The 26,255-nt window shown below is 43.0% G+C and overlaps 1 protein-coding gene across 1 annotated transcript in view; it reads left to right on the top strand.

The window, feature by feature from the left end:
* Positions 1-26,255, top strand: part of grik3 (glutamate ionotropic receptor kainate type subunit 3) — a 93,438-nt gene that overhangs the window by 47,003 nt on the left and 20,180 nt on the right. Inside the window, exons 6-11 of the mRNA XM_056761893.1 lie at positions 6,301-6,471; positions 9,322-9,465; positions 11,288-11,395; positions 14,404-14,517; positions 17,681-17,884; positions 25,085-25,308. Coding sequence (XP_056617871.1) covers positions 6,301-6,471; positions 9,322-9,465; positions 11,288-11,395; positions 14,404-14,517; positions 17,681-17,884; positions 25,085-25,308 — 965 coding nt within the window. The remainder of the gene's footprint in view (positions 1-6,300; positions 6,472-9,321; positions 9,466-11,287; positions 11,396-14,403; positions 14,518-17,680; positions 17,885-25,084; positions 25,309-26,255) is intronic.

Below are 26,255 nucleotides of genomic sequence, written 5' to 3'. Positions count from 1 at the left end.
ATGTGCCAGCGCAGCCGGGGGCCCGTCCAGCGCCCCGCTACTGCGTGCCCGTTGCACACTGCACCCCACCCTTGCAGCGAAGCGTCCGTTGTCACCACGACGTGCCTCGTAGCTAGTCTGAGGGTAACTCCCGCTCATAGAAAGGTCAAGGAAGACCAAGGGGTTAGGGTGCGTCGACAAACAGGAGTTACCACCATACGCCTGCTGCCGGTGTGCCACGCCGTCCTCGGAACTCGACTCTGTAGCCAGTGTTGAAGCGGTCTCATGTGCATCAATCCGAGGGGTGTTATAGCCGCGGAAGATGCCATGTGTCCCAGGAGCCTCTGAAATAGTTTCAGGGGGACCGCTGACTGCTTGAAATGATCCCAGCAATCCAATACTGACTGGGCGCGTGCCGCGGACAGCTGCGCCCTTATGGTGACAGAGTTGAGTTCCATACCGAGAAAGAGGATACTCTGCGCTGGGGAGAGCTTGCTCTTTTCTCGGTTGACCTGAAGACCCAATCGATCTAGGTGCCGGAGCACCATGTCCCTCTGTGTACACAACAGATCTCGCGAGTGTGCCAAGATAAGCCAGTCGTCGAGATAGTTGAGTATTCGCACACCTCTCTCCCGGAGAGGAGAGAGGGCGGCCTCCACGATCTTCGTGAAGACTCGTGGAGACAGGGACAGACCGAAGGGGAGGACTCTGTACTGATATGCCCGACCTTCGAAAGCGAACCGTAGGAACGGTCGGTGTCGAGGAAGAATCGAGACATGAAAGTAAGCGTCCTTCAGGTCGATTGCCACGAACCAATCCTGACACCTGATAGATGTCAGGATGCGCCTCTGGGTTAGCATCTTGAAAGGCAGCTTGTGGAGGTGCCTGTTCAGGGTACGTAAGTCCAGAATGGGGCGCAACCCTCCGTCTTTCTTGGGAACGATGAAAACCGGGCTGTAGAACCCGCTGAACATCTCGGCTTGTGGGACGGGCTCGATTGCCTGTTTCGCCAGGAGGGTGGAGACCTCTGCCCGAAGCACGGAGGCGTCTCTGCCTCTGAGAGAGGGGGAGATGATGCCCCGAAACTTGGGAGGGGCCCTGGCGGGCTCCGCCTTTTTGCCTGCCTGGCGGGACAATGGCACGCACTGTCGGTACGAGAGTGGTCACAGCTGTCGTATGTATGCGGCCTCACACCTCGCCAGGGTGTGAGGTCGGTTCGCCGAGCACAGTCCGGGGGAGTGTGCGAACGGCTGGAATGCAGGCGCGGGGGAAACAACTCTCTTTGTGAGCATGTGGGCGCCAGGCCCTGATAAGGGCCCGGCTTTGGAAACGAGGCAGGATTCGTCCCATACCGACCTGTCAGAGATGGAACTGTGACGGTCGGGCCAGATGTTGTTTTCCCCGGCGTCTTCTCGTCAGGGCCCCTTCCTAGAAGGTTGCTGGCGAGGAGGGGGCCTTGCCTTCGGAGTCCTCTTCCGGGGTGCAGCCTGGGGGTGCACCTTAACCGGTGTCGGGTTCGAAGAGGCCCTGGGCTGTCGGGGAGCAGGCGGTGCGCGGGAAGTCGAGGGCCGGGGGGCCGTCGATTCACAGCGCGGAAGAATGTGGCTTATCGCCTCCGTCTTCTCCTTCACCGCCGAGAACTGCTGTGCGAAGCTCTCGACGGTGTCACCGAACAGCCCACCCTGCGAGATGGGTGCGTCGAGAAAGCGTACTTTGTCGGCGTCACTCATACTCGCAAGGTTCAGCCAGAGGTGTCTCTCCTGGACCACCAGAGTGGACATCGTCCGACCCAGGGCCCGCGCCGTCACTTTAGTCGCCCTTAGAGCGAGGTCAGTGGTGGCGCGGAGATCCTGCAAGACACCCGGGTCGGCCCTACCCTCATGGAGCTCTCTCAACGCCTTCGCCTGGTGGACCTGTAGGATGGCCATGGCGTGGAGAGAGGAGGCAGCCTGGCCCGCAGCACTGTAAGCCTTCGCTATGAGGGAAGCAGAAGTCTTACAGGCCTTGGACGGGAGACGAGGTCAGGTCCTTCATGTGGCAGCCGTCTGCGGGCATAGGTGCACCGCGATGGCACGCTCCACCTGGGGGACTTCGACACAGCCTCTGGCTGCCCCACCATCGAGGGAGGTGAGGGAGGCGGAGCTAGTCTGCGAGGAGCGAGCCGTGAGAGGGGCGCTCCAGGTCTGAAACAGCTCCTCATGCACCTCCGGGAAAAATGGAACCGGAGGTGGGCTTGGTTTGGCATCGCGTTCCGACCCCAGGAACCACGTGTCCAACCGCGAGCGTTGGGGGAGGGGCAATGGCGTACACTGCAGCCCAATGCTCGCGGCAGCCCGGGTTAGCATGGCCGACATCTCGATTCCGCTTCCTCCTGAGCTCTGCCCCCCGGGGGGGGAGCCCGGAGTCTTCACAGTCGGATGTCGGCATCTCTCCCTCCGATGCTGCGATAGACATCTCATCAGCTTTGCGCTCCGTTTCCGAATGCGCAGAGGAGGACCCGGACGGTGTGCCACCGCCGGACGGGGAATGGTCAAAAGAGCGTGCTGGGGTGCGGGCGGCCCGTGAGCGCTTGACTGGCGGGTTTACGTCCGCAGGAATCCCCAGATCACTAACGTTGCTAACCGGGTCGGAATCCCGGGCCTTAGCCACAGATGTCACAGCCCGGGTAGCAGACGAAATGTTGGCTGGTTCCCGAAAGAAGACAGCCAACCGTGACCGCAACTTTTGCATGACAATCTGCCCGCAGTGCGGGCAAGATGTGTCCACTAACGCTGCTAACACACCTAACACCTAACACACCGCTCGTGTCCATCCCCCTCCTCGATGAGGGTACCGCACCCAAGAGAACAGCGGGACATGCCGCGCTGTAGAGGAGTAAGTCCTGAAAAGGACTGTTTTAGAAATTGCTCTGACACCACTGGAACCGCCGAGACACCCAGGGGAAGATCGCTGCAGGAGGGACGATCCGCTGGAAAGGTCATAGATCCGGCAGTGTAAGCAGTTGTAGTAGGTAGATATGGAATATCTGAAGTTGTACTCATGAGTCGATGGCTCTGAAGAACAAAAGGTGATGAATGATGCACGCCGGCTTCCTTTTATACCGGATATCCGGGGGCGGAGCCCGGCATGCAAATTTCATTCGCCAAATTTCATTGGCCTTTTCTTAGTAGTTAGAGTTGATAGGTTCTCATGGGCGAACCCCATCTGTCGTTCTCGACACAACGTCGAGAGACCGACAGAAAGGGAACTACATCTGATTTTCTCTAAACTCTACACACAAAGTCACAAACCATATAAGCAACATGCAAAACGTTAGGCATCTTTTGTATAAGCAAACACTTGATTAAAAACTATTTTAACTCTTCTTTAAAGGGGTGTTTCAGTGTAGTGACCATCAAGTGACTAGGCTCATTGTACTCTAAACTACAGACAAATAAGACCAATGTAAAACACTTTCTCAGGAGCCCTCCCACTGTCCCCTGTGGTGTTCCATGTCCTAGGCTTCCTTCTTCATGAATGCCATGGCATACTGCTGGCCACAGCATTTGTGCAGATATGTGTTCTCACAGTAAGCCCCATTGTGAGGAGAATTGGTTCTCAGAGCTCACACTCCTAAAACAACCCCTGCCAAGTGGATTCCCCTTAGGGAGAACCTTCCTTCTCAAGGGTAGGGCATGGCTTGGAACCTATGTCCAGATGTCTGGAATCTCCATGTCTGGCCTGTGGTTGGTCCGTAGAAGACCTAATTAGATGACCACTTTCAGTAAGCCAGAGTCAGCTGAGCTCAGTGACCTCTTATTGATGCTGGCCCTTCTGACTGTGCGCTCTTCCATCAAGAGGATTGGGGGCTTGAGAGGGGTCTCTGGAAAACTCTCAATCATTGGCCAGAAGGATCCACTATCCCTATCAGGAATCAGGTATTGAACTAGCAAGTGATCAGATCCTTGCAACACTTTGCAGATTTATCCAGAACACAAAGAGAGCCTTGGGCATGTGGCAGCTCTATCTGTTTTGAGGACAACTCTCTACAACCAGGGAAAGTAAGCTGGATAGTGGATGCCATTTATTTGGCATACCAATCCCAGAAAGTGGCATGCCTGCTGCACATGTTTCACATCCTTCCTGGCATTGGTGAATAGGACCTCTCTGTTGTAATGAGCGTGTGCTCTGAGAACCAAGTGTCTGCACGATCAGCTCATGTTATTACCTTAAGAGTGTAAATCAGATTATCATTGGCACACAACGTTTGGCTTCTGATGGTTTTTAAATCACATCAGTTCCCTGTTGTACTGTGTCAGTGTCAACTAATTGCTACATTGCTAAATTTGCAACCGGATTTGGTCTGTGGACATTTTTTGCTGTATAGTCATTGCAAAGGCACCTTTTTCAATCTATCATCTTTTGTAAATGCTTTAACTGTGGCTATTTCATCATTCTTGACAATCTTATTATTCCTGTGACAGACCTAGTAAAGCATGTAGTGTTTGAAGCAATACCTCATGCTTGTCCCCTGAATAAAGTGCATCATAATTCTTGATTTTTCATATCTACAACTAAACCTGGAATTGAACTTAAATCTCACTTTATGCATTGTACGAATGACTGTGATACTTGTCTATTAAAGCGATAGTTCACCCCAAAATGAACATTTAGTCATCAGTTACACTGACTTGTCATGTCAAACCTGTATGAGTTTCTTTCTTATGCAGATCACAAAAGAAGAGGTTTTGAAAGATGTTGTTGACAGAACAGCAGTGGCAGCCATTCACTTGCATTGGTTTTGTGTTCATTCAATATAAGTTAATGAAAGCCACCGCTGTTCGGTTAACAACATTCTTCAAAAAACATTCTTTTGTGTTCCGCGGAAGAAAGATACTCACACAGATTTGACATGAAAAGAGGATGAGTAACTGCTAACATCATTTTTTTTATTTGGTGAACTATCCCTTTATCCTTCCACATTATTATTGTGAAATGTCAACGCAAACATTTTTTATAAACAAACCAGTGAAGTCACTATATGGTTTATTGAACTATATGGTTAATATTGGTCAATGAACCAAATCCTGCAAATGTGGCTGAATGAATAGGTTTGGGGGATTACTCTTATAATTTGGTCTCGTTCCCAATGAATTTCACTGGTTTTACAAATTCAGACTGACATCTTCTCAAGCGTGCCCTGTGAGATTGTGGACACTTGCTTTCAGTAAATGTGGTGAGACCAGGCACGCGCGTATGTAAAACAACATAAATTATTCTGCTGTTCAGAAATGAACAAATATTACCAGTTATTTATTTTTGTCGCTGTTCAATCATTGTGACATAATGATTTAGGTCATTGGAATTCACATGTTGTTACTCTCACCATATTGTTATAAGCAAACTGAGTAATCAGCCCTTCCTTCAATCATATTTGGTACAGAATTCCAACAAAAATAGGTATTGAAAAACATACGATGGAAAGCAGCCCTAGACTTCAAACCTGAAATTGACATTTCAGCAGAAACCATTGATGTTCTGGTTGGATAAAGTGCGGTTTCCGAGGGCACATGCATTTCTTCTAAGACTCTCAGCCCCACGGGGTGTTAATGAAACAGTCTATTATGTCGTAGCAGAGTTCTCCGCTGCTGCTGCTCCCACCTACCCAACATGTTATCGTGTTTGGCAATATGTGGGCTGGTGCTCAGAATAACAGCGGTGCGTGTAGTGCGTGTGTGTCGCTATTGTTCTCCGGCATTAATTACACTGAGCAGAAGCTCTTTCATTGAAACGCCGGCTTGCTCATTTGGCCATTCATTGTCTGCGAGATAGCCTTGCCATCTCGCTCTGACCCCAACTGAAAAGATTTTACGCTTAATCTTAATGCCATTTTACACACCAGCAATTTCATTTTCTGCGGATTTGGTCGCACATCGTTACACTGAAGATGTGCATTGTTAACAAGCCGCACTGTTCAGAATGGGCGAATGCTCAGGTATCACGATACATTTCAGTGACAGGTTGGCATTCAGAGCCGTGTGAAGTGTTTACGGTTGAATTCAGCGGATAGGAGCAATGAACGCTGGATTACAGAGTGTTTCAATCTGATATCACACATGCTGGCACAGAGGTCTGCGTCCTACGATGCTTCATCTGGCTGTACCTCGGCAGCCCGGGAAAGTATGGTATTACCCTTAATCTCTTTTATTTTCCCCCTCTCTGTCTTCTTTGTACCCTTCTGTCAGTCTGTTGCTTTTATTAGGGAACAAAGAGACGACAAGCCTCTCAGCCAGCGGGATTCGGGCTGGTTAAATGAAATCCTCTCTCTTTCTCTGCCTCCAGGATCTCATGGCCATAAACCTGGAGCCATATCGCTTCTGCGGTGTCAATATGACCGGCTTCCGTATCCTGAATGTAGAAAATCCTCAGGTGGCCGCCATCCTGGAGAAGTGGTCTCTCGAGAGGCAAATTCCCCCAAAACCTGACTCTGGCCTCCTGGAAGGGATCATGACGGTATGCTTCTATGTTCTACATCATGCCATCAGCCAGTAGCCAACAAGAAACCACTGACCATTGAGGTGTACTGCAGAGGTAGTTCTTCTGTAAGGATATACATTACCGCAGCAATGTGTGACATGGTTAGATTTAAATACAGTCATTGAATCCTATTGACTGCAGAAGTCTTACATTGATTTTCTTTCTTACGGTTGAATATTCTGTTACTACAAACAATGGTTTCATTTCTACGGCTTCAGTCTATCTCACTGCAGTAAATCCCTCCCACGCAGAGCTGCACAATTTCGGATGGTTTGGTTATGGAGTGGAGTGTTACTATGGCACAAAGGTGCTGTGAGTGGCCTCGTTTCATTGAACAGGCGGGCAGTCTGACATGTCTTTGTCCTCTGAACACAGCTAAGAACAGCACATTACTTCTAGAGTACTCCTGAGGCTAACATTACTGCATACAGCTATAATCAGAGCGGATGTGGGACGTCTAGACACTGTCCAGGGGTCCCCAGCTGAGAGAGAATGACAGTTTGTACGGTTGGAGTTTTATAAACTCTGTGAGCTCATATCCATTGCTTTCATATCATAACAACCCTGTGGCATAGTTACAAGACGCCAGTAGCAAGGTCCTCTGAACAGTCTGGAGATATTTGGAAGGACAAAGCTTGAGAGAATTTTACTCTTCAGGGCTTATCTCTCCAGGAGGTTGTCAGGATGAGTTAGTGGTACAGGAAATGGATGTAATTGGGATTTTCAACTTGCTTCACACACTGTACACCAATGCCCTGGGTTAAAAAATGAGTTTCCTCACTTCACGGAAGTCAATGCTGTATTGACAGCGCAGTGCATGTGCAGAAGCAGAACTGGGAAGATTTTAATATTTTCTTTATGTTTGCCAGTTTGTATTTTTGTATTATTTCCCCCAGGCTGAACCAGAGGCATCAACTACAGATAGAAGTGGTCCAAATATACTCTAGCTGTTCTTCATGTCGAGGTGTATGGTGCATATATCTGATATATTTGAGTATTTTGACTGAGTAATTCTTTGTGTTGGCTGTGACAGTTGTCAGCAGTGCGGTTCAAGCGTTCATGTTTAATAAAATCAGGATAAATGCAGAAGTCACTCAGTAGTCAGTGGCTCCTTCTCTTCTGTTGCTTGTGCACTTGAGACGTGCTGTTTGGCTCTTGACAGAACAATGACCTTTTGAACTTTTTTCTTTTGTCTGTAGTGGCTTGTTGCTGCTGAGGTCTGGATGTTTTAGTCTCATCTAGTACCCGGGTCAATTTGGTGTCCTCCCCAGAATCACTGAGCTATCGTGAACATAATTCACAATAATGACCTTTTGAGGTTTCATTAAAAATGGCCAAATACTGTATATACACGCACACAAGTACAATAAGTTTTGTTTTTCTCATTTTATACCATTTTCTTTGATTCAATATATGTGATTTTGGCATGTCCCACACTGCTAACCTTAACTTCATTGTGTGTTATAAGTGAATTAATTGCATAAAATGAAAATATTTTTTGAATATTCTTATGGTCCTCAACAAGTTATTTGATAAAATAATGTATATTCTATTTTCATGATGATATTAAGCATTTTGATGTTTCCCTGGAAATGCTGTCCACCCTGTCATGATGAGGGTGAATGGCCCTTTAAGAAATCAACTGATGTACTCAGTGACATCCCTTCCTCCATTTTGCCTTTCCTTATTGGAGGTTAAAGCATTTGATGCACAGTAAATATCTACACTCATAATTCACAATTTTCATCATATTGTGTTTGCAGTTGGATGTTGTCAAGCTTAACATGTCCACCCTGTCATTATAAAATATGAATTAATATAAAAACTTTTCAGAAATGCAAAATTTATATTTTACACAGTGCACATTCTGGTTCAACAGTGAATCACTTTGCTAACTACATATTCAACTTATGTATATTAAATGCTAACTTTAGACACAACTGTGTGTCCACCCTGCCATTGTTCACCCTGTCACCAACAAATATCATATAATATTAAACGTCATATAATACAACAGTTATAATTCACAATATAACATAATAGATGCTATACATGAGAAGATTATATCAACTTATTTGGCAATATTGGTATCAGCAGGTGTTTTGATGATGATATGTTTTGATTTATTCTACTTTGTATTTGTCCATGACAGGGTGGACATCTCTTGTGGTTTGCGCGTACAGTGTCTGCTTGCAGTTAAATAAGACAAAATGTGAGAGCTTGACCAACACATATTTCTTAAAGCCTAGAGTCTTCTTAATACAACAAATATGAAATTAAATGGATTTTTATTTTGTGGGTCTCAAAGACAGTTTATAATGATAGTGACCCACCCGTTTTACCTCCTTGATGACAACACTATTCTCCATTTTACCCAAATACTGTTCATTAATGTCTGTTTAAAAGTTTCCTACAATGTGCCCCTTTGTGCAAAACAAGGAAACAAGAAGATATAGCTGTGGTAACTTTGTGTTATGGATTACGAAGCATTGTACAGAAGCACGTCAACACATTGTATTCTGCTTGAGCCGGTGATTCCTTGCCATCTTAAATCAATTGTAATAACATTTAAAGAGCCTAAAGCATCAACTTCCAGCATTTCTCATGCAAAGATGATGGATTCCATTGTGTTTATAAAGGAATGAAGACACTGTAGAGGCCTGATGTGCAAACGATGCTTTGAGGTGTTGCCTGTGGTGGATAGAGCCAATAGATCCAGATCCTCCTCCACCTTCAGTATGAGCTGATGATGGTCCTGTCAGCCGATGGGGTCGTGCTGTTCTTCTACTCCTTACTGCTGACATATCGCCCCCCTGTTTATTCCAGACAGATGCTGCTCTGACGTATGACGCCGTCCACATCGTGTCGGTCTCTTACCAGCACGCGCCGCAGATGACTGTCAACTCGCTGCAGTGTCATCGGCACAAGCCCTGGAGGTTCGGCGGACGCTTCATGAGCTTTATTAAAGAGGTAATGACATTCGCCCAGAGCCCCGCTGTCACAAACACTGCACAACACAGAGAAGATATCATTTAAAGAACACATTATCATCTGCTGAACATCGCTGACGCTGCGTGCGCTGAATCGTCTTTAAACTGCACATTATATACAGGACAGTATTTAGAGAGTTTCTAATGTCATTGCATTTAATCATGTATTCATATATAAGTAAACAAACGAAAGACATGTGTTGTATATATACAGTTCTTTTCAAAATGAAGACAGGAGGAATGTAAACCAGGGCTGTCAACATCAGGACATGCCATTATTTTCAAATCCTTTAAATCATTTGATAAAACGAACACACACTTTTCTTATAATGACAAAGATATTTTTTAACCATTGTTTTGGTACAGCGTTCAGTAAGTAAGACTCCCCAACACCCCTCGCTTCACACACACACATATGTTGGGTTTCCATGTTTCATGGGCACATTCCATAGACGCTATGGTTTTTATACGGTACAAACTGTATATCATATTCCCTACCCCTAAACCTCACAATCACACAACACTTTCTGCTCTTTTAGATCTTTTTTTCTGCACTGTTATTCAGATATGATCTTTGTTTTTAACATTACAATTTTCACGCTAAACATCTCTAGTCAGCTCCATTTGACCTGATGAAGTAGATTCCTTTAAGTTTGTGTTTGGTCCTTCATTTCATTCCTAAACTCCCAGTGTCCCACTTTCTGGTGTGAGTGGAATAATCAGCTCTTACTTCAACTCACAAGAGAGACTTTCATGGAGACCCATAACAGCCGATTAGAGTTGTTGAACAGCTCTGCGGAGAGAAGAGTAAAACGAGGACGTGGAGTTGGCGTGGAGAGCGCTGTGTGTCTCTCTGTTTGGCATAATGGGGAACACACACGCTTATAGGGGATAAAATATACAGTTTGTACCATAGACAACTCATTACGCCTATGGACTGTCCCCGCGGAGATAATAAAACATACATGTGTGTGGCTGTGGTTCTGTGGTTAAAGAACAAGGGAGGAACCCAGAGGAGGAGATGCCGTGTAATGTTTTCAGTGTCTACAGAGATAGTTGTGATGGTCTTTAATTATGACAGAGGTCTGGAGGGAAGACGTGTCGGAGGCGTTGAGATGTAAAATGTAATTAAAAAGGAAATTGAAGCCGTGTGTGTGTATGTGTGAAAACTTGTGCACTGGCAAAATGTACAGCTTATGATCCTTTCAATACCTGAGCGTGAATCTGAATTGAGTCGGCCAAACCCACCAGACGCCACATTTAATTCAATGCAGTCACTCAATAGACTTTAGTAGTTCAGCACGCCAATATTAATAACATCATGTATTATGTCTATTTATTTGTAGATATCAAGAATCCTTTCAATGATTTCATTCAACATATTTCAGTACTGCAGGAAACAATAACAAACATTTTCATGATGATCAGTGACATTTCCAACAGTGATTCTTAATATCATTATTATGCTAATAATCCAGGTGCCGTGTGTACAGGTAATGCTGCACTGAAATCTAGATTTCTATATTTAATCAAATTGTTTAAAGGGATCCTATTGTTCAAATACTGTACATGTTTTCTGTGTCTTTGGCATGTTATTAGTTGCCCATGCATGTAGTAGGCATGTAAAATTGCAGAAATGAAAGTCTGGGAACAAAATATGCGTTCTATCTAAAAGCGAATGCTCACCCACAACCTTAAATCCTTTAGAGACATTGCCTTACATCTAAAACAAAGCACATATTCATTTGAGCTGTGTCATACGACTCCTTTAATATCACTTGTTGTGTTTTGTTTGAACACAGTCTCATTGGGACGGGCTGACGGGACGGCTGTGCTTCAACAGAACCACAGGTCTGCGCACAGACTTTGATCTGGACATTGTGAGTCTTAAAGAGGACGGCCTTCAAAAGGTAAACTATCGCACAAACACACGGCTCGCTAAACAAAACACACAAACAATGACACCGCTTTTACCCTCTTCATTTCTCTCTTACACTGCGGTAGTATAAAGCCTCACAAAGCTGTTTTCTCAGGCTAAACGATGTCACTTTTAAATAAAGATGCATTTGGCTTGAGCTGTCTATCGCGCCAGACACGAGCAAGCTGCCAAAAGCCTCAAATGTAGCGATGCAAGTGATTGTTTCTCCATTTAAATAAGCCTCTGCTGCATTAAACTCTTTTCTACCTTGTCTCGTTTGGTCACCATTGCTGTGCAAATAAAGAGCAATCTACGTCTTACGTTTAATTGACCTCCTAACAAGGAAGCAAATGAGGTGTTTAAACATGAGCATAAATTAGTGGATCATAAAGCAAATTGGATTAGAGCAGAAAGTAGAGTCAAAAACAATCCTCTGTTAATGAGTGACTGAAGTCAGATGCAGTCACGAGGATCTCTCTTCAGATGCCTGTCTGCATGTTTCACTGAGAACATTTGTGGACGCAAAAATTGGAGTTGTTTTTGTCAAGATGCTCTTTGAGGTGCCAAACACCTCCACACAATCTGTGCTTTATCATTCCCAAAAAAGCTAATCTCATGTATTCTCTGAGAAGACTGTTCTGGGAGGACACCATGATGAAAATTGAATATTAACCTGCATTTTAGATTAGAATAAAGACATTCATGGGAAGAAAAATGGTTTTACAAATGCATTCACATTAAGGAGGCCAAGAAAGTCTCCTGTCGACATCCTAAATGAATAACTGCGGCTTCCCCCGATAATGGCTTTAATGAATTGAGTTAATTGCAGTCAATTTGCAAGAATGCTACATCACCCTGTAATGTGTCTCAGCTCATCGTTCTGAATTCTCACGCCTCCACACCATCCAGCTAATACACGTGTCAAATCAAAGCGTATGTCTGGCTTTGCGTCAGGTGCTCACAGCACCTGGACAACTTTGATATTCACAAAGCCACAGCACTCTGAGCGGCTCAACGCGCCCCCGGACAAAGATGAATCCTGACAGCCATGAGGTGATTTACAGTCATAATTTGTTGAGGAGGGACTTTACAATATGCAGGACTTCTTTTTCTCTCGCTGCAGGGATTTGTTTGGCTAACCCTACTCTCATTGCTCAGGTTTGATCAGTGGCATTATGAGGAGAACACAGCTACATTGCACTGTTTGCTCGTGGCGTGTGTGCTTGTTTGTGCGTGTGTGAATGTTTACTAATGACACATCACTGGTAGGTTTGGGCAAAAATAGAAATCGATGAATTGTTTTTTTATGCTGTTGATTCGATAGGAATTGTGAATTGATTTTGTTTATTTCATATTTCCGCAAGCACTGAACATTCATTATTGTGAGTGTTACAGCTACTACTATCCACTAGATGTCACTTTCCTTTTTCAGCGCTTGGATGTTACAACAGGGAGTGTTTGGTTGATTCATTGCTTCATGAACATGTGTGTTGTAGAATGTAACATCACCTTCACAAAAAACACAACTGATCATATGATTGTTATGATTGCAGCTTCACTTTACAGATCAATTTCTGACATGTTGTTTGATATACTGAATCTTTAATGTAAAATAACCTGTTCTGTTTCAATATACCCAAGTGTGCTTAATGTTTAATATATTTAGTCATTTGGCAGACTTACAGTGCACTTATTACAGGGACAATCCCCCTGGAGCAACATGGAGTAAAGTGTCTTGCTCAAGGACACACTGGTGGTGGCTGCTGGGATCGAACCAGCAACCTCTGATTTACCAGTTCAGTGGTTTAACCCACTAGACCACCATCTCCAAAGTATATAATATACATGTTTGCTACAAAAAGTATTTAATGACTTATTACTAATGACTTTCTATATCCTACATCAACCTTGAATAGTTCAGTGATTCAAGGATAGACTTGAAACTGCTCTTTAAATTCATTCATAGAAATAATATTAAACCACATAAAGTATTCTTATTTACCAACCAAAGTATTACAATTGTGAGAATTACACATTAAAGCACAGATTTTAAAGTTAGACTTTATATGTTGATAACAATTCCACTTCCGCACACACATATATTACACAAAGTATTTAGTTTAATTACATCAAAAGTAACTCTAAAGAAATTACAGAAAAATAGAGTAATCCCTTACATTACTTTTCCAAGGGAAAAGTAATAAAGTAAAGTAACGAATTACTTTGTGACTAGTTACACCCAACACTGCCCTGGAAACACATTCATGTTCTGAGCTGAAACTGGTTCTCTGATTGACGACTGGTCCCAGTACAGAGTTAAATAAATGAGCATGCAATATAATATTAAGCTTGATTTCATGCTTATAAATATATCAATTATATAATATAAAATAATATATTATTAACAATTTGCCTTCTAAATGTTTGCTATGTCACATCATATACCGCATGCACAGTATATTTGTGATCTACCCAATAAAACCTTTTTAAAAACATGGAGTGATAAAAGTGTCATTGATTTGCATTAGTGCTTTACTAAAGATAAGAATAGTAGAAATGTGACCTACTAATGGCACTCTTATGGTTTACCTTTGTTAGGTATTTGTCAAGGATTAGAGAAAGGATTGAAACATCAGAAAAAATACGTCAAAGTACGTCACCTTGAATAAAATCTCAAAAACAGCGCTACAGGTTTCAAATTCATGCCAATGTTAAGATTGTTTTTCCCCTTTGTTCTTTTTTCTTGCTAAATTGAATTGAGAAGCAATCTCCTTGGGTGGAATTGCCCTTTCTCTGATGTTAATGTATTGGGAGTGTATATATATGCAAGGGTCTAGCTGCTCACGAACACAAGCACACACCCATTGGCATAAAGACAGAAGAGCCAATCAGCTAATGCTTCAGGACCAGCTCGGCACAGGGCCGCTAAAACGCTCCGATGGGTCACGCAGGTATGCCAAGCCAAACGTGCTCTGACTACATCAATTTCTTCTATCTCAGGTGGGCAAATGGAGTGGATCCGGGGGTCTGAACATCACTGAGGTCCCCAGGCAGAACGGCATGAACATCACAGATTCCCTCTCCAACCGCTCGCTGCTCATCACCACTATCCTGGTGAGGTCGCTGACACACTCCATGTAAAGGACCGTGCGCCTTTATTGCTCTGTGTTTCACGCTCTTTCTGCTGCTGGTTTTCTTGTTTCAGGTCAGCGTCCAGGTCTCTTTTCAAGTAATGAAACTCTCATTTCATTTCCCCTCACAGAAATGCCAAATAGCTCGGTGTCCCGTTCAGTGTTTCAGTCCTTGAAATAAATTGACCTGGCTGAATCAACAACACCAGATGTCGTTCCCTGTTTGAAAGCAAGTCTCACCTTCACCTTTGGTTTGTGAAGCAGAATCAGAGACATTTATACCATGGTCTGTTTGAATACTGGAATCTGATTGGTTGGAAGGTGTGCATTAAAAGCCTTTAATGCACGGGTCGCTCCAGTCAGTTTGATTACATTTAAAATTAACTGACAAAACAACCGCCATGTTCACCTGATTGATCTAAAATGACACTGTTAACATCAATAAAAGCTTTAACTTGGCAAATAACCATGGTATAAGTGGGACAATCCACGGCTAACTGTGCATTAAATAATTTTAATGTACTCCGCAGAGGCGAAGTGCATGTCGTGCATTAAAATCCACATTGTGCATTAAAATCCTTTAATGCACTGCTAGATGTGAATTATCCCTTAGATATACTGTAACTTGTTAAAATCATTTGACTGAAAGCCATGTAAGCAAACAAAGATCTCTTAAAAACCCTTCAGTCCTTCGTTAACAGCCGAATTGCATGCTTTAAAATAAAGTGCGCCTTAGTCATCTCTGCAGTTTTTCGAACACCCCAAGGGCTGCATTTATCCATGTCGCAGGAATGTTTAGGGAACCTCGAAAGACTTATTTTGGACAGGCATATGAGTTATCAACATGGATAAACACTGTCATTAAACGTGGATTGAGCAGCAAGGCTGTGATTAGGAGTTCAGTTGTTGATAGGATATAATCAAAGCTGTTCTGGAAGCGAGCGGTGGTCCGGCTTTAATGCAACATGAAACACGTGTGGTAAACCAGGTTCAGTCTGAAGAGAGGAACTGACCCAGCACACGTATTAATTAGCACAGTTAGAAACGCTGGAATATTAACAAGCCTTATTCCATCACAAACAAACAATGCCTGCACACACGGCTGCAGAAGTGGAATACTGCTAAGAGTCTTCTGATATCACATTGTTGCATCAGCTTTCAGAGATGAAGTCTGATGTTTCTGAAGACATTAATTAGCACTTCCCTGCCACTCATCATTCTGTTTTTCTCTCCGTTGGCTACATTTCCCTTCTGTTTGGGATGGTAATGCAGGCGAATGGGTGGACAGGACGTTAAAAGTGGATTTGCCACCAAAACCTCAGGGAATTTCACTGGCTTTGGAACAGATGGTTACAGCTGAATGGGTTTTCTGCCATTAAACTATGATCAAGATAATTGGACAACTTGGAAAAAGTTTTGCTTTCAGTTTGGTTCTACGCACAACACTCAACAATGAATAGAAATTTAGTTTGAAGTGGATTAAGGGAACAAATCTATGACAACCAACATACAAAAAGCACTGCTGGAAAAAACAAACTCTTGAGAAAACCAGGCACAGTGGTAGAGGTGAGAAACAATAATGAAAGTGTTGAGTGTTTCTGCTCTACCCAGGGTCACTAGCACATTAGGCTTGATAATGGAATAATTGGATTATGGGATCTCTACATGAAGAGGGGTTACCTTTTTACCCCTCAATATTGAAAAGGAAGTCGCTGAGGAGACATCCCAAAATTGGTCTACATAGTCATGTTTATTGTGAGTGGGCATATGCTTTTGAGAACATCTAAGGATGTTTTTCTGAGACATATAAACAGAACAAGCTCTTGGTTGCCCGGGGGAAGTCTTAGACTCAGTTGTGCCCACTACACACCTCAGCATGAGTTTCAGGGTCTAAGGAAAGTAAACCATCTGTTTGCAGACGAGATGTTAAAGAACACACTGGGTTTAGTAATAACATCTGAAGCTTTTCTTCATGGCACGCATACAATGAACCGGATTGTGTCATTTGAAATTAAAATATATACTCTAGATTAGTTTGATGTGTTCCACTTGGATCAATGCAGGACACCTGGTGGTCTCTGTAATGTGCTAACACATCAGAAACTGCAGACATCTGCATTCTCCCCGGACCAGTAAACTTGGTCTTATCTTCTCTGCTTTGGCCTACATTGCTTTCAGTGGGTTCTTCCCCAAAGCCACACAATATGGATGTGCATTATCATGAATTAGTCACCAGCTGTGACACAGTTTCCGGACAATCATCCTCCCTCTGTTCAGATTTTTGGAGTCAGTGGAGGAGGGGTGGTCTTATTTTCAATGCCAACCTCCTCTAAGCCAGGATCACATGTTTCAACACCAAAGCTTTGACCCTTGTAAAAACACTGGCTCATACTCAGAAGGCGTGGCCATCCAGGGCTTTTTCGTCTGCTGAAATATCAACATGATTCAGTGTGTAAGAAAGGGTAATTGCATGATTTTCCTACTCTGTTCCACAGTTTAGGGTAAACCCACTTGTTACACATACTGGGAAGATCCTTTCCAGTTCCTACATTGACAGGCTGGCTCTCAACCCTTGTAAATACCCCTGTGGCACATACGTTGACGTGTGTACATAATGTTCAGAGTATGACCACAGGTGTAACAGCACTGTCATTTCCAAACCCATGCAGGATCCACAGATGTTTAGGATGTTGAAGGTTTTGTTCTTCAGAATGAAGGCAGAGAGCCAAGCATCTCTAGTTCTGTGACCGTTCTCTCCCCAACTCCCTGGCCAACACCTGAGACCTCCTGCTTACCACCTGGACTGCACAAACCAATTCCAGAAACATGTTGTGGTCTTTCATGTGTTCAGAACAGCATTCCTTATAGTGACACACACAGTGTTGTGTGTTCTGTTTGGACGGGGAGAAATATTCAATCCGGTGTATCGAGAAATGAAATGAACATATGCGCGAGCTGTATTCTTTAATGTCGGCAAACTGTTCTGTGGTGTCATGTCAAGTGAGTCTGTGTTGTCTTTGAACCTTCTCTCAGTGTTCTGTTTGTGTCTGTGTTTGTTTGTGTGTGCGCTCAGTCAGCTGTCAGAGGACATTACTCTCATTCAGTTAGAAAAAACACTTCTCATTTGAACCGTTGTATTGGTACAGGAGGATCCATACGTCATGCTGAAGAAGTCTGACAAGGCACTGGTTGGGAATGACCGCTTTGAGGGCTTCTGTATCGACCTGCTGAAGGAGCTGGCCAGCATTCTGGGCTTCTCCTATGAGATCCACCTGGTGCAGGACGGCAAGTACGGCTTTCAGGATGATAAAGGCCAGTGGAATGGGATGATAAGAGAGCTCATGGAACATGTGAGTTGGTTCAGCACTACAACACTGCACGAAATATCAGGTGAACGAAATCCAACATTTAAGTACATTCTACTAGTAAGTGTCTGTGTTCTCTAATGCAAACACAGTTGCTCCCTGATCGTATACTTCTGCATTATTCATACATCGTACCGTTCATTTCAACATTTACCAATCCATTTAACAAACAAACAAACAGTGTATCTGGTAACATGAGTTCATACAAAATGAACAGAAACAGAAGGTTCAGTAAGCGATTTGTGAGAATTGTGCTAATTTTGATAAATTCCCCTTATTGGTCAGCTAAAAAGTTGTAGGGATAAGCATGTGTCTTTTATCATTTGCACAGTTTTTTCGCAAAGCCTTCACAAAACGGCAAGATGACACAACAATGTCATGAAGTGAATGCATGAAAAAAACACCCTGGTACCCCCACAGACACACACACACCTGGATCACCACAGCAAGTGCTGCTACAGCAAAGCCGCGTTAAACAGACGCACTCACGGCTTCATGGAGTCAGCAGAAGGAGACAATGCAGCCCAGCCCTTTCTCTCAGGTGTCTTTTCCCATCGCCCTCTCACTGTCCTCAGCCTCTCAGGTCAGCCACAGCCTCGGGCTGGAGAGCAGTAATAGCTTAAGTGGCATTTAGTGGAGGAAGTCATATGGTTGGAGTCAACGGTGAGGTGCTGCATGGGTTGGGAGAGGTGACTTACTGCGGCAGCACTTAATCTTCCTCGTGCTCCGGCCAGATTGCACTCACCTTCAGGGGAACAAAGGGATTATGGCTGAAAGACTCCAAAGTGGAGATGGTGTAGGTTTGATTTGACAAACTGTGGAAAAGCAATAGAAATAGGACTCATGTGATCACTTAAAGTTTAACAGGAAACCACGTCTGGTGGGGCGTTAAAATTATAATGTGAGTCTTTTAATCGATATTATTCATCACGGTTAATAATACTTCTGATTACTGACATCAGTTTGTTTACAATATTATAATATCATGAGCAGCACATAAACACGGTTTTGTCATCGCTGGAAATATATCAGATATTTAAGATAAACCAGAAAAGTTGCAATTATACCATATTGTCAATTTTTTGTGTGACACAATGGAAAGTGCCGCAGTGCAATGGGATTGACACATTCTCAGTGAGTCTCATTCACACGCACACCCTGCCTCTTTATTCCTCCCTAATCATTCACATTTAAAAGAATTGACGGTTTGGAATTAGTAGGGGAGGTTTGTTTATCTGTTGTGCTGGGCTGGAATTTGTGGCGGAAGAAAGTCGTTCCCCACTTCCCTTGAAAACTGGAGGCTGGAATGTTGTTTCTGATTTATCGAAACACGTTTGTTGTCAAACTGTTGTTTGAAGGTAATATTGCACTCGTAGGCATGTGATGCTGCTCTATATCAGCGGCTGTGATTGTCTCCTGTACGTGACCTCGTGCCTCTGACCCAATCACAGCCCTGCTGATATAACAGCACTACCAGACTGCAGCCGTATTACATGAATTACATTAATATATATTTCACATTCTTGTTTTTCCCAGAGAACAATTACATAAATACTTTTTAAGATATGAAACATGCAGGATGTATTGATGACACCGAGACCTCTTACATGTCAAAAGATCAAGAGAAATTGGATTCCTCATGTCATCCCCCCTTTAACCTTAACAAAGCCTTCAGACGTGTATTTATTCCTGAAAGTTCAAAGTACCAATTGGCAGTTCCTAATGAAGTTGTCAAATATGATAAACAAGCACACGTTGACGGCTCCGACCATTTTTAATCCTTGCTTTTCCTTAACTAAGCCCCTGAAGAAGTTTTCCAGCTTCCTTTCTTGTCAGACGTCTTAAGCCTGGAGCTCAATGCCATGGATTTGGCTGTTCAGTATACTTGAGCCTTATCAGATGGCCTGCGCAGTATCCAAGGTGCGCGGTGTATTTTTAGTGCACTCATTTTGCGGCTGAGTGCCCTTCTTGCTGCTGTCTATAAAGATAAGCTGATCTGGAATCAGCAGACCTGAAAAGCAAACTAAGAAACAAGCTCTGGGACCTGACCTCGGTCCGCCTCATGAGGCTGGGCTAGATAGACTGTTTTCATGTGAGTAAACTCAAAGCTTTATCTCTGAAGAAGGATTTATGGACTTGATGATTTCTCAAGCGATTCTCTTCAAATGTTGCAGCTTGAGCCTTTCATGAAAACAATTTAAGACGCAGAAGCACGATTTGGAAAGCGGTGAGATTTCACAAGCTATTTCCGTGAATTTAGAACGCCTGTTTCCCACTGATGCCGCCCGCGCGTCAAAAGAAGCCGCAGGAAACACGTGCTTGTTAAACGAGTCCTTGTTGTGAGCTTATACGGGCAGCGGAGCGGCTGTTATTAATGGCCCTTGTCAAAGTTATTTATCAGCTCAATTTATTTTCATCAGTATTTTTTATTAGCTCTTACAGAATTTTCATTACTCGGGCATTGTTCTTAACACTCCGAGTGTGTGTTATTGCTGGCGTGACACGCGTGTGTAGGGTCATCCATTGAGAGCTCGTAGATTTCAGAAAGTCGACAAGCCAATGCTTTTGTGGTTATGTGCTTGTTTTCAGCTGATAAAGTGCCATTAAATCACAAGGTGATACATTTTAACTGTCACCCTGCGTGTTCACATTAATCATTGTTTCATAACTGAATTACGCCACGCTTTGGCCCCGCTACATCTATTTAACACCATGGCGCTCTTGTAGGTTTATCAAAATAAGTCAGACCTCTTCCTTCGTCATTGTGCTGCACAACCTCCTAACTTTAAAGAATCAGAAAAATCTTTTACAATTGCTATTCACAGCCGAGTTGGAATCGAGGCTGCAAACAGGATTGTAAAAATGCAGATTTCTAATTCTGTAGAATTAAATGGACATTCTGCTTAGAAGGTTTTAATACTGTGGTGCCTTTGAATTGCACCTGTTAATACACACACAACAAGTCTTGTGTTATCAGACATATTAGCTGAAAAGATTTATTCATAGTATCATTTTAAGGGGACACAGGACTCACTGCACATGAAATGGAAATAAATATGTTAGAGCTTTTTGTTCCTGCGTGGTTTTAAAGGTAGGACAACTAGCCCCGGTCTCTTTCTCATGTTGTTGTTTTTTGACCATGGTGATAAAACACTTACTACAATGTTTCCACAATTCCATTTTCTACCGCTTATCCGAACTACCTCGGGTCACGGGGAGCCTGCGCCTATCTCAGGAGTCATCGGGCATCAAGGCAGGATACACCCTGGATGGAGTGCCAACCCATCGCAGGGCACACACACTCGCTCATTCACTCACACCCTACGGACAATTTTTCCAGATATGCCAATCAACCTACCATGCATGTCTTTGGACCAGGGGAGGAAACCGGAGTACCCGGAGGAAACCCCTGAGGCACGGGGAGAACATGCAAACTCCACACACACAAGTCGGAAGCGGGAATCGAACCCCCAATCCTGGAGGTGTGAGGCGAACGTGCTAACCACTAAGCCACCGTGCCCCCCAGCTGTTTCCACAATTTATTCAATATATTTTAGAATCATCAGAATCAGGTAAGGAAATGTATAATCCAAATTCACAGAACATATTTGGGACGCACATCCAAACGAAGAAATCTGGAACAACGAAAGTGAAACAACGATGTGAGACATGTAGCTTTTCTAAATGTCTTTATTTACATTTCATTTACATTTCTGCATTTGGCCGATGACATGCATTGCATGATACTAAACATTTGTTTCCAAGTATGTGCAATCCCTGGGATCCAACCCGTGACCTTTGACATTGCTAACCATAAACATGTGCAAAGAAAGTGAAGAATGTCCACGCTCTCTTTCGGTGTCACATTTATAAAACATTTATCAATTTATAAAACAGAGTTAACCACAGACATGCAAGTAACTATACAAGAACAAAACTCATATCCACCTGGTCATAAAATCACATCTTAGATTTGACAAAAATGAATGTACTATTTTCAATATATGCCAACCTGTAATTTAAAATCCATTCCATGTCAACATTACATGTTGTTTTAAGTTATAAGAACTGTTGTGTTGTGTAGATCATCACAGTTTATTTGGCTCCTTTTGTTCTCAAACTGTCCACCATTGGCTCTGCAGAACTAAAGGTCAATGTGGAGAAAAGACTAACTGAGGCAGCATGACTTATTAGAGTTGATTCAGTTATAATTGATGATCTCATTCCTCATCCAGCCCATGCCAGTGTTAAGAGCTGCCTTAGCACGTCATTTCTTTCTGTTAAAGTCATTAATCTTTGCTCAGGCTGATAAACCAGAAGGTTAAACCAGCCCCGCCTCATTGTCTCGCTGTACTTACTTGGACTCTTTGATATATTTCACAGCACTTTGCCAAGCTAAATTATTTCCATTTCAACCTAACAAGAAAAGACAAAGTGCATCAAGGATTATCAGATGATATTGACAGCTCCATTTCCCATGAGGGAATATTGACATTGAGTCTGAGGCTGTGCAGTAACGATGTCTCGGTTCTCATGTAACATCTCAAATCTGACTTGAGCCACATCTGAACAAGATGTAGAATGATCTGTGCGTGTGTTTAGTAGTTTAGTGTTAAAATTACTGAAGTGAGCAGTAAAACTAATCTGATGCTTACTAGATTACTAGGACTAGATGCAGACGTGTGTTGAATTAGCGCTTTATAAGTGCTTTACAGGAATAACAACAGATCTAAACATGTGTCACACACCACCGGAGTCTCTTCTAGTGGCACGCGTACAATAGTTTGAAATCCGCTGATCTACAGGTCAACCGTTGAAGTTTAAGCTAGTTCTGATGCTTGAGTTGGAGGACTTGTTGCAAAGAACACAAGCTGGTCATGTTTTCAGCTAGGACTGCAGGAGATCTGTGTGGTTCTGTAGAGCTGCAGTTGGAGAAATGTTGATCATGTAAATATTGAATGAGATTGCAGGTACCTGCAGACACACTGGACTTTCTGCTTCTGCGGTTCTTTGTAGTTTTGCTCTGGTTAGTCTGACGCTGCTAAGCCGCAACTTTATTTTCAGCCAATAAAGGCTGTCTGGGCTTCTTTTCATAACCACCGTCCTGAAGAACGAGACCAAAGACCAGACTCCAGGACAGGCAGAACAATACACAAAATGCCAATACAATTCACTGTCTGACCACCAGGACGGGTCACAGCAATGAAATGTCAGAGGAAGGCCAGAAAATGGAACAGAATGAAAAAGGAGATCCCATTGTGATGAAAATGCTTTTTTCATGATGGCTGGAATGCCATATTTTGTAAGAGCAGAATCTAAATCCCAGTTTCATCATGTAAGGGGGAAGGAGGCATTGAGGCGTGCACCGAGCAGCTGGTTTCATTAACCTCCTGTCCAACCCTGGAGAGAAGAAAGCAGGGTAAGGCGATGTAAATGGTGACCTTCTAAATATGCAGCCAGACATGAGCGAGTGAACACCTCCCTGCTCTTGCAATTCATAGAGAGGGAGAGAATGAATAGCAGACAGCGAGGAAACTAGGCCACTTGTTTCAACAGTTGAGTCACCTTGGCGATACTGACTTTCAGCCCCGAGGGTGTGAATTTGCCCATGTTACTGTGTGTGATAGGCTGCTTTGTATGCTGTCACATCTACATTACCCACAGGACAGATTTTCTCACCATTGTGTCTGTACGTTCACGTTTACTTGTTGGGATTGCATTGGGTGATTGCCATCAATCAACCTGTTTTTGCTGGTTTTAGGACATCTGTTACGACATGCCATTCATTTTCTTGGTTATGACAAATATTCTTCGGCACTACTAGAAGGAGTCGTTGGGTGGCTTTAGCCCTGTGAGGAAGGGATGCCATAAAGGATGCTACTGCCCCCTATCACAGGGCACTGTATAATGTTCCTTGGCGTCCCCCAAGTGGGCCTTGACGCATGCACCATTTCTACTACAGACCTTTGTCTGTACTTTGATAATACATTATCACTTACTGTGCACGAAACCAACAAAACTCATAACTGTATATACAGTTACATAAGGCAGAAATTACAGTATATGTTGAAAATATCTGCTGCTTCGCCTGTCCATCGGTGCTCATCATAACAGGGCGATCATGTCAGCCAGTCATTATAACAAAGAAAACAAAAAATTACATAAATACTGTATATATGTAGCCTACAGCAGACAGAAAAATAGCAAAAAAACTCAAAGCCACCGAATGGAAATAACACACAAGATTTGTATGATTGACTTCAATGTTTCTCTATGTCGAGATCATTTACATGTGCAATTTTTAAAACCAAGTACTGGCGGGAATGGAAATGAAATACAAATATTATTATAGATTTTAAATATTTTCTACTCCAAACTGTTTTTTGTGTGTAGTTAATCAGTAGGGAAGTTCATGTGTAAAGTAATACTCCTTTGGATGCAAATGCCCATTTTTCACAACCCCATTAATTAACCAAAAAAAGATCATGAGTCTTTGTTTAAAAGGGATGTAACACACGCAGTTTCTGTCAATCTCATATTATACTTACCTATAGAGTAGTATTGCATACTTCATATCTCCGAAGAGTCTTTAATTTGATCACATTTATAAAAGACTGATACCACTCCATCTATCAGTTTCAAACGATTTCCAAATCCAGCGTTCATATAACATTTATCACAAACAAACACAGCTGAGCTCTGGAAGGCAATGCTCTCTCTCTCTTGCTCCAGCTGGTTGAAGAGTGTGCATGCTCCTTCTCTCGCTCTCCCTGGTTGAACGTGGGCGTGCTCTTCTCGGTCTGGCGGGTTGAAGAGGGGGGGTGCTTTTCCGGTAAAATTGTTCAATAAGGGACCAAGAAAAGATGTCACAAAAAGGATTTTCATGTTAGAAAACAACAATGTGCCAAAACCTCTACGAACGCTATGGGGAGTGTATCGAGCACAGAAAAACTACGTCATGTGTCCAGCTCATTTTTTGTCAAGCATGACAAGACATTGTAAAGAAGTCAGAATGCATGAAACACTGTGGCTTCCCCCATTTGATAAATAGCCTGAAAAAACATGACATTAAAAATGTCCTTTTATGTTGAATTTAAAGAAAATGTGTGGACTTTAGACCAGAGTTTAGGTCATGATGTTTGTTTCAGACATTTTTAATACAAATGTGTGCTTTCTGTCCTCCAGAGAGCCGATCTGGCCGTGGCTCCTCTCACCATCACTTTTGTCCGTGAGAAAGTTATCGACTTCTCCAAACCCTTTCTGAACACTGGCATCAGCATCCTGTACCGCAGACCAAACAGCACCAACAGTGGCTTCTTCTCTTTCCTTAATCCTATGACCCCCGACATCTGGGTCTACATCCTGCTGGCCTATTTGGGGGTCAGCTGTGTGCTCTTTGTCATTGCCAGGTAAGCAAAATTTATTTACAGGTTTTTTTAAAAAGGTTTATTTACATTTGACCATTGGTGCTAAAGCGAGACATGGAGATCATATCAACACCATTATGCTATATGCTCTGTGTTATTTTATATACACATCATTTTTAAAGGTACTTTGGCCTGGATGTGTGGTGAATAAAATTATTGCAAATAAAATCTAATCCATGTCAAAAGAAATAGCAGAAAAGCTTAAAACCAGTAGACAGAAAATCTTGTAATCATGGCGTTTATTGTTGGAGATCAGTGGGCTGCTCATACACCTTTACATAAACAGAATAGAGGCTCACTGACTTGCATTCTTTATTTTGTCCACTGTTTTCATTACATTGGGCTGTTAAGTTCAATACTTGACAATTGCTTAGCATTTATAATCATATGGATCTTTGGGTAGATTACATTTGGTTTTGACAAAAAACTGAGTGAAGAATGACAGATGGCAATCGCTATTTGCACTTTAAGTGCACCTCACCTGTTAGCCACTTTTCAAATCTGTTCTTTATTTTATCATAAAAAGATCTGGGGCCATATTGCTAGTTTTATTTACATTACATTACAGTTATGTATTTGGCAGACACTTTTATCCAAAACGACTTACATTACTTTATCCTATACATTTCACATAGGTATTTGCAATCCCCTGGGATTGAACCCACAACCTTGCGTCGTCAACGCAATGCTCTTACCACTGAGCTACAGGAAAGCAATGAGAAAGTTTCAGCTCAAGCTCTCATTTTCCCGCCCTGTGGCGCGTTGTTTAAATAGCAAATGCATTTGCACTCATTTGTGCGCCCTTGGGGGTGTTGGTCTAAAAAAGAGATGTTTTCAGGAGCATTGTTGAAGCGTTGCTATTTCGAGGAACTGAAAATAGACTGCGCCATAGACCAACTCAAACCTGCTCTCTAATATTTTTTGTTATT

Source organism: Triplophysa dalaica, chromosome 12 (assembly GCF_015846415.1).
Source record: "Triplophysa dalaica isolate WHDGS20190420 chromosome 12, ASM1584641v1, whole genome shotgun sequence".
In the NCBI taxonomy this organism is placed as follows: Eukaryota; Metazoa; Chordata; class Actinopteri; order Cypriniformes; family Nemacheilidae; genus Triplophysa; species Triplophysa dalaica.
Note: the sequence above shows the minus strand (reverse complement) of the source record. Positions and strands in the feature narration are given on the sequence as shown.